At 36.2% G+C, this 18,491-nt stretch overlaps 1 protein-coding gene across 4 annotated transcripts in view; it reads left to right on the top strand.

Annotated features, from left to right (window-relative positions):
- Positions 1-18,491, top strand: part of RICTOR (RPTOR independent companion of MTOR complex 2) — a 104,461-nt gene that overhangs the window by 29,913 nt on the left and 56,057 nt on the right. For 3 of the 4 annotated variants that reach the window (XM_074328978.2, XM_019737219.3, XM_019737220.3), the window contains exon 3: positions 6,039-6,136. In XM_074328978.2, coding sequence (XP_074185079.2) covers positions 6,039-6,136 — 98 coding nt within the window. Of the gene's footprint in view, positions 1-315; positions 336-6,038; positions 6,137-18,491 lie in introns of those variants that run through there. The other variant, XM_019737222.3, reaches the window with a different exon arrangement.

Genomic DNA, 18,491 nt, shown 5'->3' with positions numbered 1-18,491 from the left:
GAAAATATCAAAGAGGCTGATTTGGTCATCGGTATAAGAAAAAGTATTATAATGCTCTATCCAAAAATGGAATAGGCTTTCCTGGGAAGTATGTCTTCATTAGAGGTTGTTAAAAGGAAGGCCCTTTTCCGAGGATGCTGTCATTGGGATACCTTCCCCTACTGAATTCTATAGCTCTTTGATATTCATACCTATTAGAATTTCAGGAAATGTTAGAGAGAGAATCTGAAGCAGTGCTTCCTCATTTTTTGGATCTGGGGGTCAGGGCGAGAAGATGTAATCCCAGTGTCTTTGCTGGTGGAGGAGACAGATTTGCTGCTGGCCTTTGCAGAGAGGTAATACCAACTATAGTAATTTCCATTATTTTTAATCAGTTACGTCTGCTCACAATAATCAAATAATATTAAGGCTATAACTAAGTACATGTCAAATTTATGTTGTCATGTTCAATTTTGTTATATTAAATTCTTATGTGCCCAGCTTTTCTATCTTGTTACTCATGTAGCATTTGTTCATATATATTCACAATAAGTCACAAAAAATATTGTTCAACTCTGCTGTCACTCCTGTTTCCTCTTTGAAAAATTTAAGAAGGCAAATAAGATGATAAAAGTTTCTACTTTAAAAAAGAGCAAATCTTGGATCATGAAAGTAAAACACTAAAACATATAACAAAAATTCATTAATTTAGACACACTAATATATGAGTTAAACATATGCTTCAGCTACACACATAAATTTCACTTGATTGATCCATAACAATTGTTTTTGCTAAGCAAATAATAACTTCTAATTATAGTCGCTACTATTATCTGTTATGGAGTAGGCTCTGTATTAAGTTATACCTCACAATACATCTTTTAACAATACTGTCAAGGTAGGTAATTATTTTCACTATAGATAGGAGAAAATGAATGTCCATAAGGTTAAGTGATTCAGTCAAGGTTACGTGGTTTGTTGGTGAATAAGCTTCATTTGAATCCAGTTCTTTTTCATTCCAAAGTTTTTGTTCTTTCCATTACTCCCAAACAGCTATATTCCAGTAGTTCTTGGCCATTAATTTACTATTTGTACTTGAACCTAAATTTATGTAAAAATCAATTTTATGCTATATTTATTAACAGGTAAAAACATTAATATAGTTTAGTGCAGCATGTTTCAAAGCAGTATATATTAAAAATATTTTTAAATAAATGCCATTTACTCACACATATACGTATATGTGAGTGTGTGTACACACACATATGCACATACACAGAGAATTAAGCCGGAGGGGAAATGAATGTGTGTGTGGCGCAAACACACAGACACACAGAGGGTGCCAAAAAAATGTATACATATTTTAAGAAAGAAAAACACTATTAAAATTGTAATACTCAATATATACTGATAACAAAAGATAGATACAAGTCACGCTTGACTTCTGCAATTACGAGAGGTGCTCAAAGTGGTTACCATTAGCGTCCAGACACTTCTGATTACGGGGAACTACTGCTTGAGCAACGTTGACCATTGTCCACTTGTATACAGTTTTTGGCACACACCCCCCCCCCCCCCCCCAGTATATATGTCAGTAGATAATGTAGACAGAGATAGATAAAAGGTTTACTTACTGTCGTTTGCTCTTGGTGGTTTTCTGTATGTATGTGTGTATCTCTATACGTATATGTGTTTATATAATGTTAAATGGCTGGATACTTAAGAGATGACTTCAGTTATTTCATCACCTCCTGAGAGGTACATCAGGAACAAGCATAGGACTTACAAGTTATACAATAAGAGGAAAAGAGCCACTGTAATTCTAGTAGTTCTTTTGTGTTTTGCTTCCTTGCAGTTGAGTGTTTGGTCATCATAGCCAGCTAGCCACATTTTTTTTTCTTCTTCCTTTGTGCAGCTGTGGGTTTCCTAAACTTCAAGGCTTCAGAGAATATCCTAGTAGATGATCTCATCTGTGCTTTATACTGCTAACATAGCACTGTGATCAGTAATTTTGGAGAAGCTAAATTGGACACATTAAGTGAAAGTAGGAAGAAATAAAGAGAAGTAAACCTCTCCTTAAATTTCTTTTTATTTCTCCTCCCATCTCTCTACCCCAATAAAAGCCACATTAATCTTGGCTTGCTTACTGCTCTTCCTAGTGTAAGTTCTGACTATGTAGCGTAGGAGTTGGCAAACTACAGCTTCTGAACCAAGCCCATTTTATTAAAGCATAGCCACATTCATTCATTTATGTATTTTCTACGATTGCTTTCTTGGTACAACAGCAGAGTTGACTAGTTGCAACAGAGACCCTATTGCCTGCAAAGTCTAAAATTCTTACTACATGGAACTTGACAGCAAAAAAAATTGCAGACCTTTGATCTAGCAGGTAAGGAAGAACCCAGGGTTTTTCATCTCATTACCATAGGAACAGTGTAGCATATCAGCATTACATAGTATTTCATGTATAAAATAGCCCTAAAACTCTTTTGAATTGGTCTGGGAAGCAACATTTCTGGGAGGAAACATGTTTTGTCTTTCCGCAAATATATCATGAAGAAACTTTGAAATTCTTCCATCGTTGGGGGTTCCTGGTAATTATATAAAAGAGAAAGAGGTGAGGAGAGGGGAAGGAAGGAGAAAGGCTGGTTCATTCTGATTTGGATTGACTAACACCTGTGTGATAGTGTGTTGTTGACAGGGGATGAGAAGCCGGCATTGGGTCAAATGTCTAATGAGTAATGATACAAGAACTTTATATCATTATTCATTAGACATTTGACCCAATGCCGGCTTCTCACCCCCTGTCAATTTTCAAATCATCTGTATGTTTTTGTTTTATTGTTGATGGTCAGTTTTCTTCCACTTGTAGATAAGGTCCGTTAAAGAAGGATCTGTCATTCTCATTGATGTGTTTTCAGTACCTAAAATGTACCTGACCATAATAGGTGTTCAGTTAATAATAGGTGTTCTGTTAATAATTCAGGTATGAGATTTTTGAATATGATTGTGTAACATGATTATAACAAAATTGTGGATTTTAAAAAAATGTCTACAACCAGTGTGTACCTAGAAAATAGGCAGTAATTAGAAATATGAAAGCCTTTGTGAATTATGTCTTCTCCGACTGATCATCTTAACTATTAGTCCTATCAGATCATTATATAATAATAAGTGTGTCATCACTTCCGTGAAACTTTTTGTTTGCTGCCTGACAACCTAATTATAAATTGATGTAAAATGGTTAGGTTATATATTTCCATTAGGTGAATGTCACACTGGCTTTAATCCTTAACTCTGACTTTGTAAATTACTGTGGGTTCTAAATTACCTTAAGGGCGATTGTAAAGTTTTTATAAAGTTCTCAAATATAGTTAAATCATTTTAACATCATTGGCTTATTTATAATTTTTCTTCCTCAGTCTCTCCAAACAGATCCCACTTATAATAATAAAAAGATATTACTAAATATGAACAGGAACACATCCATGGTCCCTTGCAGTTCTTTTTATTAGATTTGATTCCACCCAATTATGAGCTGTTTCATTCCACTTTTAAGATAATCTCAAAAGGGAGTCACTAATTATAAAGATATATTCTGAAACCACTTAAAATTAGATCCAATTTCATTGGAGTTAAAAAGCATATTATCCAAAATTTGTAGGCAATGCTCTAAGAGCGCAGTGATCTCAGTATGTTGCAATTTCAAAGTGATTGGAAAAAGCTGGGATTTATAGTGTGCTTAGTGGTTTGACACTAACCAATTTGTGGTGTCATGGCTAACATCCAGTATAACAGAATGGAAGAAGACAGGCAGATGCAAGCTAAATGTAAACTACGACAGTGCAAACAGTTTTACTTACTGAAGAAAACACTAATTCAAAATAAATAGTTCCTTGATTTTGTGTGAACAGATAAAAATATCAAAGGAAATTGTAATGGCTTTTAAACTAAAATATCAGCCATGTGATAGTTTTATTTTTTTAGATTGTGCTTTTGTTTGAAACAAATAGGATGCTGAATATATTAATAGAAAAATAGCTTATAGCAATCTGAGTAAACTGACACTCTATTCCAGGGGTTGGCAAACTACTGACCACAGAGCCATATTCGGCTGTGACCTGTTTTTGTAAAGCAAGTGAGCTAAGAATGGTTTTTATACATTTCATAACATTTTTTCCTTTAAATATTTTAGGGAGGTTGTTCCACTGTCTTCTCATTTGCCTTGTTTCCCACGAAAAATCTGCTGTCATCCTTTTCTTTGCTCCTCTCAGTAACTTGTCTTTTTTTTTTTCAATCTGGTTGCTTTTTTCTTTACTAGTGGTTTTGAGGAATTTGAGTTGATTATGATGTGCCTTTGTCTATTTTTCTTCGTGTTTCTTGTGCTTGGGGTTGGTTTTGCTTCTTAGATTTAATGGCTTATTTTCATCAAATTTGGAAAGTTTTCATCTATTATTTCCTCAGATAATTTTTCTATCCCCCATTTCTTTCCTTTGAGGACTCCAGGTACACATATTGTAATTATTAGGCTGCTTGAACCCCCATAGTTAATTGAGATTCTTTTAATTTATTTTTTTCTTTTCGTGTTACATTTTGGACAGTTTCTATTGCTTTGTCTTTCAGTTCATAATTCTTAACTTCTGTAAAGGCTATTATACTGTTATTTCCATCCAGAATATTTTCATCTGAGATATTGTGGTTTTTATTTCCAGAAATTCAATTTGAGTACTTTTTACACCTTTCATGCCTCTCCCTAATTTTTTGAACATGTAGACCAGGGGTGTCCAAACTGCGGCCCACGGGCCAACTGCAGCCCATGATCCATTGTTAATTGGCCCGCAGCAAATTCCAAAAATATATTTAGTTAAATAAACCAGGTGAGGCAATATGTACTTCACCTCGAGTGAGTGGCCCAGCTGTTTGTGTATTTTACCGCATACGGCCTTTGGTTAAAAACGTTGAAAAAAGTTTGGACACCCCTGATGCAGACTATAGTTATAAAAACTGTTTAAATGTCCTATTCTGCTAATTCTAACATTTGTGTCAGTTCTGGGTCACTTTCAGTTGATTTATTTACTGCTCATTATGGATCATGTTTTCTTGCTTCTTTGCATGCATTCCTGATAATTTTTGAGTGGATGCTAAACATTGTTAGTTTTGCCTCATTATGTGCTTCGTATTTTTCCTGTTCTTATAAATCTTCTTGAGCTTTGGTCTGAGACATAGTTTAGTTACTTGGAAACAGTTTAATTCTTTGAGGATTTGTTAGGTGGGATCAAAAAAAATGTTTAGTCTGTATCTGATTTTCACCCACTACTGAGCCAAGACTTTTCAATGTGGCTTTTAGGAAAAAGCACAGCTCCCTCTCCTGTATGTTTGTAGGGTACTCTTTCCTTTCATTGAGTGGTAATCTCCTAGCACACATGCACCGATCGTTGCTGGACTGACTACCGGCAGGGTCACTTTGCAGATCTTCAGCGGTTCTCCATCAGCAGTGCTCTCTTCTCTAATACTTCTTGGTCTCCTTGGACTGGGAGTTCTGTCTCTTCAACTCAAATAGTTTGCCTAGGTGTCTCCTCAGCACTAAGGCCTAAAAACTCTCCTAAGACAGTAAGCTGGAACAATTGTGGAGCACACTTGCATGTTTCTCACACATCATTGTTCTTTACTTCCTGATGTCCAGTGTCTTGAGAGCTGTCTTTTCATATAGTTTGTCCAGTTTTATAGTTGACTCAAATAGGACAGTATTTTTAGTGCCCATTTCTACATTGTAGCTAGAAGTGAAATTTGGGATGTTGAAATTTAAGGTTTACTTGTATAATTCCAGGTGATGACAAAGAGTTGGACCATAGATATGAGTGGAGTATAGGTGTGAGGGTGATTGAATGAATCATCCACGTGAACCTTGAAGTCAGTCACCTAAGTACATGGATTTGAGATAGAGTAAGACTGTAAACCAAGAGTCAAAGTTGTGAGGTTTCAATACTGCATGTTTTATATATTTGGTAAGGAAAATACTCTTTTAAAATTATGTTAAATTATCTTATCTTTTCTTCTAGAACCTTCTGATAACTTAAGAGAGATTCTGCAAAATGTGGCCAAATTGCAAGGGGTATCAAATATGAGAAAGCTAGGCCATTTGAATAACTTTACTAAGGTAAGTAACTTGAATCTTTATTAATATTATCATCTAAAATTCTTTGTTCCTTATTATATTTATTAGATGCTTCTTGACCATCATTAATAAGGAATTCTTGAGTATTCACTGAGAGGTAGTGCTTTTCTATACTGCTTCTCATGGATTTTGTCATGTGTTTTTAAATTTAAAAGTGTATTTGAATAATGGAAGTGTTATACGCTTGTTGTAGAAAATTTGGTAGGTTCAGAAAAGAATAAAGAAATAAAAAATCACTGAGAAGTCCATAATCCAGTCTTCACTGTCATTCACATAATGATGTATTTATTTATCTTGCCTTTTTATACTTATTTTTATGTGATAATATATGATATATTTGTACATATGTACATATGTGGTTCATTTCATAGACATAATCATAACTCCCAGAAAAGTACTAGAACTTCCTCTCTCTTTCCCTGATACTCTATTTCCATTATCTGGATCTCAATTAGAGCCCAAGATAAAAGTAGGGATCCTCGTCCCAAATAAATATTGACTTGATCTCTATTAGCAGCCAAGAATTCCCGAGTTTGATGAATTGGTATGTTTTTGAGCCTGGGGATGCTGGACAGCCGACTCTTAACATGCCTGTTATTTGAGGTGATGTCATAAATAGAAGCAGAATGGATCCTTTGGGAAAATTTTTTTTACCCATTTTAGTTTACTAAATATAAATTGTCCTGCTCCATTTTAAACATAGAAATAATTGTATGTTTTAACCCCTTCCTGCTCTCAGTGTGACCCATGGGCCAGCGGCATTGACGTGATCACCTTGGAGCTTGTTTGAAATGCACTCTTTTTGCCACACCCCTGACCTACTGAATCAGAGTCTATACTTTAATAAAGATTCTCGTGAATTTCTGTGTACATTAAGGTTTGAGCAGCACTGTTTGAACCCTCCCAAATCTTTAATTCCTATCTAGTAATTAGACTGTGGCTTAGGTTTGATTTGATTTTATAGAAATAAAAGGAGATGAGGATATAGTCACTATGTAACAAAATTGTTTTTTTCAGTATGGTATTGTGTAATAAATGTAAAATAGGTTAGGTTTTTGTCATGGTTAGGGAAGCTAGTACATACGCATTGATTTTTCTTTAGTGAAGTTTTGAAATATTCTAGCATTTATTTTTATATATAAAAATATATAAATGATGAGAAATTATTTTATGAGGGATGAGAAAGTGATTTTTTTTAAAACAAATTTCAAAAACTTTGAATAGGTGCTTGAAAAGGGGTTTTCAAAAATATCCCTATGTATGTTTTCATTTTTAGGAATGTAGTGAAAATCTTGAAATACCTTTTTTCAATGTGCTAGTCAGATATTGTCAAGTATTTTAGACCCAAAGTTGTTCCAAGGTTGTAGAACGCATCTCTTGGTTTCACTCCCTTTTATTAAATTTCCAGTTGTATTTCACCATTCTTTACTCAACTCTAATAAGTCTTACCACTTGCTTAGATTTCCTATTAAAAAAAATTAATAGAGATTTGTGTTCTGTTTGAACTCATGTTTCTGTCATAATCAGGTTGACACGTAGATGCGTAGTTTCACATCTCTTGATGACTAGGATTCTGAAAGTTGGAGGTAGATACGAGAATCCCACTGGCACCAGTGCAAGTCCTAAAGCAGCCTTAGAAATCTAGCTCAGCACTGTCCAGAAGAAATGTAGTGTGAGCCACATACGTCATTGTAAAACTTCTAGTAGTCACACTTAAAAAGTAAAAGGAAACTGTAAAATTATTTTAATAACATTTTCTTTAGTCCGGTATATCCATATTATTATTTGATGTAATTAGTATAAAATATATTATATGGGATATTTAACATTTTTTCATACTAAATCTTTGAAATCAAGTGTGTATACCACACTTAGGGCACATCTCAGTTTAGACTAGCCGCATTTCCAGTGCCCATAGCCATCTGGCCAGTGGTACCAACCATGATGGACAGTGCACACACAGAACTTTTTGGAATAGGAGTGATTTAAATGTTCATCTCTAGGAATCTGTTGGACACCTTTCTTTTTTCTTATCTATTCCCCATTTCTGTCTAGTCACACATTGTCTTGGGTTAGGGTCAGTTACCCTCTCTCCCTTCCTTTTTCCCTGCTTCATTTCCTTTTTTCTCTGTCTTTGAGTTTTCCCACAGTATTTCTCTAAGTTGTTTTCTCCACTTGGTCTCTCCTTGGTTTGTGCTGTCCCAATCTCTTCTCCACTTTCTCCTTCCCTCTACTTTCCTTCTCCCCTCTCTTTTGCCTTTTCCCTTGCATTTCCTCCCTCTTTACCCTTCCCTATCCACTTACCCTTCTCTCTTTCCCTCCTTCCTTCCTCTCGCCTTCCCTTTCCCCCATTGTATCACTATAGAGTATAGAATCATTTAGCTTTGTAATGAAGGTCCTAGGCTTTGGGGCTTTTTGTATTGTTCGTTTTTTGTTTCCCGTATCCTTTCTTTATAATTTTCACATTTCCCTCTGGCCCTGGTGCTAGCTTATAGCAACCCTTTTCTTTGTTTCAAATTATTTATGCATTTAAAAACCAAACAACCCAACTTTCTTGAATTTGTCTATAATATGAGGGACTAAACCTTGAGTCAGGGTTTGAGGGGCAGTCCCATTAGTGAAGGCCACAAACATCGGGCTTGATACAGTCTGTTTGGGCTGCTTGGTGATAAAATGGGAAAAGCATGAGCTTCATATCATACAGAAGAGGACTTATCGCCTAGCTCTGACCCTAACTAGCAAGGCAATCTTGGGCTTATTTCTTTACTCTCAGGTAATCTTGTTGCCTCAGAGGCAAAGTCCCAGTACAGTGCCTGGCACGTAATACTGGTATGTACTCCATAACAGGTAGTGCCTTTCAACTGGGGGTTGGTTTTTTGTTTTGTATTGTATTTTGCCACTCTTCTAGTTTTTTGGCTGACTCCAAGGAGATGTGTCGGCATAATAGCTTGAATTGCAGATTAGTAAGCTGTTACTGTAACAGGGTTTTTCAGTCTCAGCCATTTTGACTTGTTTCTTTTGGGAGGCTGTCCTGTTCACTGTAGGGTCTTTAGGAACTTTCCTGGACTCTACCCACTAGGTGCCAGAAGCCTACCTCCACCAGCTGCAACAAGCAAAAACATCTCCAGACATTTCCAAATGTTTCCTGAGAGACAGAATTGCCCCTGGTTAAGAACCACTGCTGTAAATATAATAAATGTCTGTAGATTTTATTATAAAATTTCTCCAGATACCTAGCACAAAATAAATGCTTACTGAATTTAATCATAATATAATGTGTCTTTGAATTCATTTTGTTGGAGATGTAGGTTTAATAAGTATTTACAGAGCTGGTATTCCTACAAAATATGTTTATTTTCTTATAGAGTAAAATTTAGAAATTGCCAGAAATCTCATAAGAATAGCTCTATAAGCTAAGAAAATAAGAAAAATCATCATGATGCAAGGATACTAGTTAGGTAGGAGTTAGTTGGTCACCCTTCTCTGTGTTCCCATAACAGATTATATATGAGTCTACTAAATTTTGTCTATTATTATTTGTTGTGGGTTACTCTCTTATTAAACTGAGTTTCTTAAACACAACAAATATCTAGTTTTTATTTTTCTACTCTTTTATCCCTCTCTAACGCCAAAGCCTGGCACATAACAAGTGTTTAATTAAAGGTATTATTGGGAAGGTTTTGCATTTTGAATATATTTTTGCTGTATTAGTATTTGTTTTGTTATTCGTATAAGCCTACCTGTTAGGATTAAGTTAATTTAGAAGATCAATGGGGCTAGAATGTTGGTTAGGGTAGACTTCATCTCCAGAATTAAACCTCCTTTTAAGGTATGAAGAAAGGGTACTAGTGATGTGATCCTATAACCATGTGAATGTCACATGCCCATGCTTGCCTTCTGACATCATTTCACTAGATAAAGTAACGTGTGTAACAGACTGCTGATGAATAGAATCTTAGTATTCTATTTTTAAAACTATCAACATGCTCTTAATCTAAAGACCTGCTTTTTAAAGATGAAAATATTTCAGCTCTTTTACATTCTAAAAGTTCTGGTTTTCTATATTAAATTTCATATGTTCATATTAAAACCTCCAAAGGAATCTTTATTTTGTTGTTTTTAAAACGTCAAAAATAGTATAAGCTAAATATAAAAAATTAAAGTGTTACAGAACAATACATGGTAAAAAGTGAAAGTCCTTTCTCACATACTTCCCATCCACCTCCCCACTCTGACAAAAATACCATTCTCCAGAGGTAACCACTAGAAGGTATTTAGCCTTCTCTGGTATAATTAGAAATGTGTGTGTGTATGTGTTATTGAGTTATGAGAATAAAAGAGTTAAACAAAAAGAAATGTTTAATAGAGTGCTGTTTATTTACCATTTATTATATGTGTATCCACAAAGGTTTTTTAATGAGATCATGAGATATATTCATGTTTAGTTTGTGTTTTTCCAGATCCCAATATTTCATAGAATCCTTTCTTTTTCTATATATTCTTTTTTATAGCTGCATATGTATGCATAGATGTGTGTGTATAGCCACACATACATTTAATTGTATATGTATACAAACATACAAACATATGCATACATACATATACCATAATTTATTTAATCATTCCACCATTAAAAATATTTTTTCCTACTTTTTGCATTAGTAATATAATGTTGTGTACTTTTTTTGTGCAGGATAGAATTATAGAAGTGTGATGACTTAGCCAAGAGCATTTGTACTTTTATTTTAAACCTACTTCTAAATTGCCTTCTGAAAAGATCAGGCTATGGAATTCTAATCTGTGATAAATTTTTGTGAGAAGTTTGGGCTATTGTTATCTGCTGTTTATTTAGGAGAACTATTCATTTAACCTTCAGAACAATTAATTTAACCTTCAGAGTAAAATGGGAATAGCATTTAACTTCCTGGTTTTAACTGGTCTTTATAGTTTAAAAATTAATAATTTTAATAAGCGTCTCAGACATTTTTATTATCAAGATATGGTTTAGACTTCTCTTTTAACTTTGTCCAAATATAGTTGATAACCCTCTTTGAATATTTTGGTATTTATAAGAAAGTCATATGGATTAATTATAACAAATACATTGACAGATGCTGGACATGGATTTTAATAGGCAAAATATACCAGTGATATGTTATCAAAACCTTTATTTACCCCATTTAAAAATAATATTATGTACTAGTATTTGTTTTTTTTATATGAAATATTTAACAGTTATGCTCATAAAATGATTGTGGACTTTTTATGATATTGAATGCGTAAGTTGGTTTATAAGTAGCAAGTTCAACAAGTGTATTTCAACTGAACTAAATAAAATAAAAAGAAGTTATTTGCTGTCATGATCAGGAAGAACAAATGTTAGGTCCTAATTTCAGGCAAAACAACACAGGGGTTGAAAAAATGTTAATTGCGTTCTGTCTTTCCATTTCTCAGCTCGCTCTTTTTTTAGGTTAGCTTCATTCTCAGACACTTTCCAGATGACTAAGATATCATCTTTACAGCTTTCAGTCCTAAAAGGAGAGAGAGGGTAGCCCTCTCTTACCATCTTGTACATGAACTCTCATGCTAGTATTTGGTCGCATTCAGCTAGGCGTTGTGACTGATAGTAACAAAAACTCATGGAATGAGAAACAATAGAACCCCAATGAAAAGTGTGAGTGATGTCTAATAATGTAACATTTTAAGTGACTAATTCTTATACTTGGAAAGGTCTTTAATGATTTCTAAGCATAATCAGTGTCTTATTCTTCATATAACAAACCTATGTGATAGGTCAGGCAGTATTACATTTTAATAACTTATACGGGAGACAGAAAGTCACCTGTAATGGCTAAGGTAGTAGTGAAGAAATTGGTCTTTAATGATTAAAGATTAATTAGTAATTCAATCAGTAGTTGAGGAAGGATGAGATTCCCATTGTTTAAACTCACCCATTCAGCATTCTTCTTGCTGCTTCTGACTACCTCTTTCCTAGAATAAGTAAAAAGGTTTGCTTTGTATTGTAGGGATAATTAGTAAAGTAGTGAGTCAGTCACTACAGGAATTTTGTATTAAAACAATTTATTCTTATTCCTGATATTTTGAAAATTATAGGCAAATTCCTGGTGATGAAAAGTAAAATTATATTTCTTGGATAGTAAAAAATCTGAATCTTATTGATGTCTTTTCTAATTTCCTATTCCTGATATATGTGAATTATTTACATATAGAAAATTTAGTCTCTGCTTGGAATAATTCTAATTAAAAAGGGATATTTGCGTTTAAGACTGATCAGTAAGACCCCCTTTTATAATTTTGGAAACAATTTGAAAGCATTATTTAACCACCATTGAAAGCATAACCCTAACATCTATTATTGCTGGAACATAAGCACGGATTATGACAAATGTCATGCAGGGTGTCATGCGGGATCTCTGGTCCCGCTCCCCACATAAGAATGCAGGACATGGTGAGGCCAAAAAGGGACCCCACAGAGCCATACCACTATATTCTCGCTGGCAGCCCGGCGAGAAACATGAAGTAGGATCCACACGATCCGCAGTCTACCGTCCACCTTTCTGTCTGCCAACCAGCCGACCAACCAGTGCTGTCACGGTAGTTACATCAGCAGCCAGCTGGCCAACCACCACCCGAGCCAGCACCCCCACGCGAGGCGGAGAGCCTGGAAACTGCTCTCTGGGACTCTGTCCCCACACTTTACCCCTCCAGGGTCTCCCCTCACAACCTACGTGGCAAGTGTCTTCTGCGAGGGGCCTTGTGTCAGGAATCCAGCTCATGAGAAAAAGTTTCAGTCCAGTTCAAGTAATGTCCTAGCGGATGTCTCTCGATGTCCACCTACTTGGGAGCACAGCCAGAGCTCCCAGGGCACCACCAGTCCTTCTGGGCACAACCAGTCTTTCTGGGCACAGCCAGGACTCCCATAAACAAGATTGCAGTCTGTGCCAGTGTCAGCTAGGGCCAAAACCCTCTGCACATTAGAAGGGGACCAATGTATGGACAGTTCCACGTGGGGCCTCCGTTCCCTGCTCGTCCCCTCTGACCGGGTAGCTTGACCCCACCCCTAATCAAGCTGAAAGGAGTTGCCTCAAGTGGCTGCGTGAAGTCCTGGAAAGACACGGGTCGCGCTTTCCCAGACTTCTCCTGTAGGCTTCGCTGGAATTGCTGTTCTGGATGCAACTGTTTCTAAAGTTCCAGCAAGAGTGCATTGGGTTGTCGGTCTTTATTTTCCTGATAAACCCCTGCTGCCACGAGATCACCCCACATCTGCGTGTGTGTTATTCACTGAAGCCCACGATCTCGCCCCCTTACTTTTGAGCTTCCAGGTCTCAACTGCTCTGACCTCTTGTCTTAACTTTCTTTGCCGCCGGCTTTCAGCATCCCCCAGAGTGGCCATGGCGGTGGATCCGCCGCCCCACATAGGGCATAAGAATGGCAACCAAGGATCCAAAAACACTGGCAGGGGCAGTATCCAAAACCAGATCTCTCCTGCTGGTTGTAAAACACCCGTCATCTGGCCCCCGCATATTAGGGAACATAGATAGCATGTCTCATACCCATTTGACGGATGATTTGAATAAGTTCAGTATATGATTGTCATTTACTCACAGTGTCTGGCAGCTCGCCAGCCTGTCCCCATACCGTGCGTACCGCAGCAGTGAGCCACTCCATTAGAGTTTGGTTGCCCTGGTCTTGGGCCAACCTACGACAGTTCTGTAACCTTTGATACAATGTAGTGAGGAACATCCAGCCCATCCGGCCGGCTGTACCCCTCGCCTCCTCTGGCAACCGCTCAGCTAGGGCTCTCTCCACGCTGGCTGGAGAGCCATCCATGTCCTCCCACCCCTCCTTGGGGGTCCAACTCCTGAGAACAGTGACCATCAGGTACCACACACTGTGGGGGCCACATGTCCTCCTGCCCAGAATCAGACGCCATTCCTACCTGGCCGGAATGCTACTCACTGCGCCAGGCGTCCGATTGGGTGGAGGCCTCGGTGTAAGATGTCCACAACCCTCAGAGCCTACGGCAGCAGCAGATCACCAAAAGGATGGCGACGCCTTCTATGACCAAGAGGGTGGTGTGCCATCTGGAGGCTCGAGTCTCCCAGGCAGACCGCACCTCCCGTTGCCAGCGCAACTCCTCACGGGCCTTCGGAAACTGAGCCTTCGTATGTGTAAACTGCTCCATTACCTTACGGAGAGTTTCAGCTGACACCATACCCTGCTCGCTGCACCATTTGTCATGCAGGGTGTCATGTGGGGTCTCAGGTCCCACTCCCCAAATAAGAACGCAGGACATGGTGAGGCCAAAAAGGAACACCCACAGAGCCATAGATAGGGGAGTTATACCGCTATATTCTCGCTGGCAGCCGGGCAAGACACACGAAGTAGGATCCACACGATCAACAATCCGCTGTCCAGTTCCCTGCCTGCCAACCATCCAACCAACCAGAGCACTCACGGCAGTTACATCAGCGGCCAATTTGCTAACCGGCTACAGCCAACGGCCAACCCCCACCCGAGTCAGCATCCTCCCATGCGAGGCCGAGAGCCTGGAAACTGCTCTCTGGGACTCTGTCCCCACAGGAAATATGCTGTAAATTGTTCTTTTTAGTTGTTACTTGTGATTTTACTTGTTCTTTTTAGTTGTTACTTGTGATTTTATAGTTTCCAACTTAGTGGACATTTTTCTCAGTAATGTTTCTTGCGATTGAAATGCATTGATGTGAGATAGCAGAAAATGATACTCCTATCTAAATACTTTCCAAATTGTGTGTATTTTTTGAGATCATAATATGATTGTTTTTTTAACTTTTCATCAAAACTGCTAACTCTAGCAAATGATAAATGGTGAACAGTCATATATTTTGTGGTTTGAGAAGGTAGGTAATTTGGAAATTATATTCTCTGAATCTATAGGTTTTTTTTTCAAGGGTATCTGGCAAGTGTGAAAAAGATAATGCAGGAAATGAGAGTCAAGTACACACTTAGAGGAGAAACCAACCCTTGACAGGACGAGACTTTACATACTTTATTTCTAGTATTTGAAAACATTTCCTTTTAACATTTTATAGCAGAATGGAAATACTGCCGTTTTAGAAATGGAATTGACACATACAAATCATTGTTTTAAGAAAGTAACGTTTTTCTCATTTTACGACATTTGTATGTTGATATGATCAAATTCTAAGCTTCGTTTTTCTATTAAGTTTATGAACTAGAATATGTCCAAAGTCTCAGTAATCATAACACCATGGTAAACCGTCCTATTTTTCTTTTTTATTAATATATGGCGCCATATAGTAACAATGCTAGTAATCTGGAATATCTGGGAAATCTCAAATAAATACTAAATTATTTTTAGTAGTGATAAATATAGTTTTTTTGTGTGTTTTCATCCTTTGAAATGGGCAATTTTTGGATGCGTGTTTTTAGTTAGCTCTTCTGGAAAAAATGATAGTTAAATTCACGTACTCATTTTATATGTATATAGTTCTGCAGAATCTTGATTCATACAACTTTTGAGGCTAGAGAAATGAAGTAAGATAGTAATATTCAGTTATTTTTAAAAACTATCCAATTACCCTTCCCCCATGCAAATAATTACATAATTGTAATATTGTTTTTTTACAGTGGGTTCTGAACTCAGACTGGTTTGGTCTGATTTCTGGCTTTACCATTTACTAGCCTTGTGGCCTCGAGAAGTCATATTACCACCTCTAAGTCTCAGTTGTCTTCATTTACAAAAATATTACTTATTTTCTAGGGTAGATAAGGTTAAGTCAACCAATGTTACTTCTGTTACTATTCATAAATACTATGTGTAGTATTTGTCTATGGTGTGTGTGTGTGTGTGTGTGTGTATTATACCATCCCCAGATTATGTAAGAAATACATGTTCATTGTAAACATTTATAAAATACAGAAAAGCAAGAGGAAAACAAATCACCTGTGATTGTACTTTAATTTTTTATTTAAAATTTTTGATGTATAGACTTTCTAAAACAAGTATCTTTAAAAATTTATCTTTAAAAAAAATGTGTGTATTTTAGAATCTTTTCCCTCGCTTACCAGTGCATTATGCATGTTTTTAAATGTTATATAACATTAACAGTTGTAAGATTCCTCCTTTATGAACATTTTGTTTCCATTTCCTTACTATTGTCAATATTGTTATGAGTATCTTGTGCTTGAACATTTTAGATTTTAGATTATTTACATTTTAGATTATTTTAATATAAATCACCAAAAGTAGATTCTGATCCCAGTGCATTTTTCAGTTTAGTTGACAAAATATTTTCAGTTTCTAATCCAATCAGCAATGTATTTTTTTCTTTTTTGGTATAATCATGTTAAAAAACAATTTCTTGCCAATTTGGTAAGCTTTATTTTAAATGGCATTTTTTGGTGTATTTGATTTAGATTTAGGAAACAGAAATATGTCATGTTTATTTATCAATTTTATTTCTTCAGTAAATTCTTTGTAATCTTCTTTGTCTCTTCTGAGAAGTATTTCCCCAGTCTGTTTAGACCTTTTACGTTGTAAGGGCCTTCCTTTATTGCTTGGTTAGATGAGTGTGGGTGTTACTATGTTGAATTGTGTCCCCGTACCCCAATACTTTTGTTGAAATTCTAACTCCCAGTGCCTCAGAATATGTCTGTATTTGGAGATATGGCCTTTAAAGTGGTGAGTAAGGTAAAATTAGGTCATATGGGTGGTCCCTAATCCAATATCCCTGCTGTCCTGGTAAGAACAGGAGATTAGGGCACAGAGACACACAGAAAAAGGACCTTATAAAGGCACAGAGAGAAGCTAGCCATGCACAAGCCAAGGAGAGACCGTCAGAACAAAGGAACTCAGAAGATACCTTGATCTTGGACTTACAGCCTCCAGAATCATGAGAAAATAAATTTCTGTGTTTAAGGCACCTGGTCTGTGGTATTTATTATAGCTGCCCTAACAAACTAATACAGGGCCTTTACCTTTAGCCTGTCATATTTTGCGAATTCTTTTGACTAATATCTTATTTAACTTTTAATTTTAGGTATGTAATTGGTTTTTTTAGAGGTATAGAAATTCTCCTCTTGTGTCTCAAAGCTTAGGAAACCTTACATTATTTTTAACTATACGTATGTATAAAAAAGTTCTCATCTCAATTTTTAAGTACTTACAAACATGTAACTAAACACAATAAAAATACCAAAAAATATTTATACTCTTGAAAGTCTAAAGCTTCTTTATCATATTTCAGAATTTTAAGGATTTTATGGGAATACCAGTACACCATTTTTGATAAAAGACCTGTAAAGCTTTTTAGCTTGTTTTGCCTACTTACCTATATACACAGCATTTTCCCGCCATACAAAGTGATCATTTTTATAGTCTTCATCCCTGCTATGATAGTATTGCAGTATCTGAGAGCTACTTTATTCCTAGCCCTACCTTGTTCTATTTGGAACATCTCTGTCTTTTTTTTTTTTTTGGCTTCTAAAGAAAGTGGATAGGAAATTTTACAAGGATCCTAACAATAGGATAGTGAACTTGTATCATTAGCTTTTTTTGCTATAGGGTTGTGCCTCCTGATATACAGTTGACTCTTGAACAAGTGGGAGTTAGGGGTACTGACCCCCACCACCACCATGCAGCCAAAATCTGCATATAATTTTTGACTCCCCAAAAACTTTACTAAAAATCTCCTGTATATTATAGTGCATATTTTATGGTGGTAAATGATAAACTAGATTAGTATCTACATATATGCTGTTCATATCTAATTGTTTCGTGATATTTCTAGGCCAGGTGGTTTGTGAGTTTTTTCAAATTGTTGCAAATTTCTAAAAACTTTTCCAATATATTTATTGAAAAAAATCCACATATAAATGGACCCACACCACACAGTTCCAACCTGTGTTGTTTAAGGGTCAAGTGTACATTCTTGGATCCACTTCTTTCCCAGAGGCAGATGTGATTGTCACTTTGGTTGGTTTATTCTGTATTAAGATATTCATAACTTCATATTGAGGAAGGATAACAGCATTTGGAAACCCTTCTGATTCTTCAGTGTTAATTAAATGAAATGGTCTAACTTCTTTTTAATACGTTTCAGGCAGGCCTAATAAATTACTTGAGAAACCTTTATGTAACTTTCATATAAAAGTCAGCTTTCGAAACTCAGAATACTTTAAAATGCTATATGATTATCCAGTAGAATGTTAGTGGCTAGTATTAGATCAGTATTTTTAATGAAAACCTGTTTGAAGGCAGTAGCAAACTGCTCAGGCAACAAGAAGTTTAGGAGCCAAATCTTCAGAGAAGGGA

The sequence above is a fragment of the Rhinolophus sinicus genome, chromosome 3, assembly GCF_057876585.1.
Source record: "Rhinolophus sinicus isolate RSI-liver-muscle chromosome 3, RSI-T2T, whole genome shotgun sequence".
Lineage (NCBI taxonomy): Eukaryota > Metazoa > Chordata > Mammalia > Chiroptera > Rhinolophidae > Rhinolophus > Rhinolophus sinicus.
The sequence above is the reverse complement of the archived record's forward strand: the minus strand, read 5'-3'. Positions and strand labels throughout refer to the sequence as shown.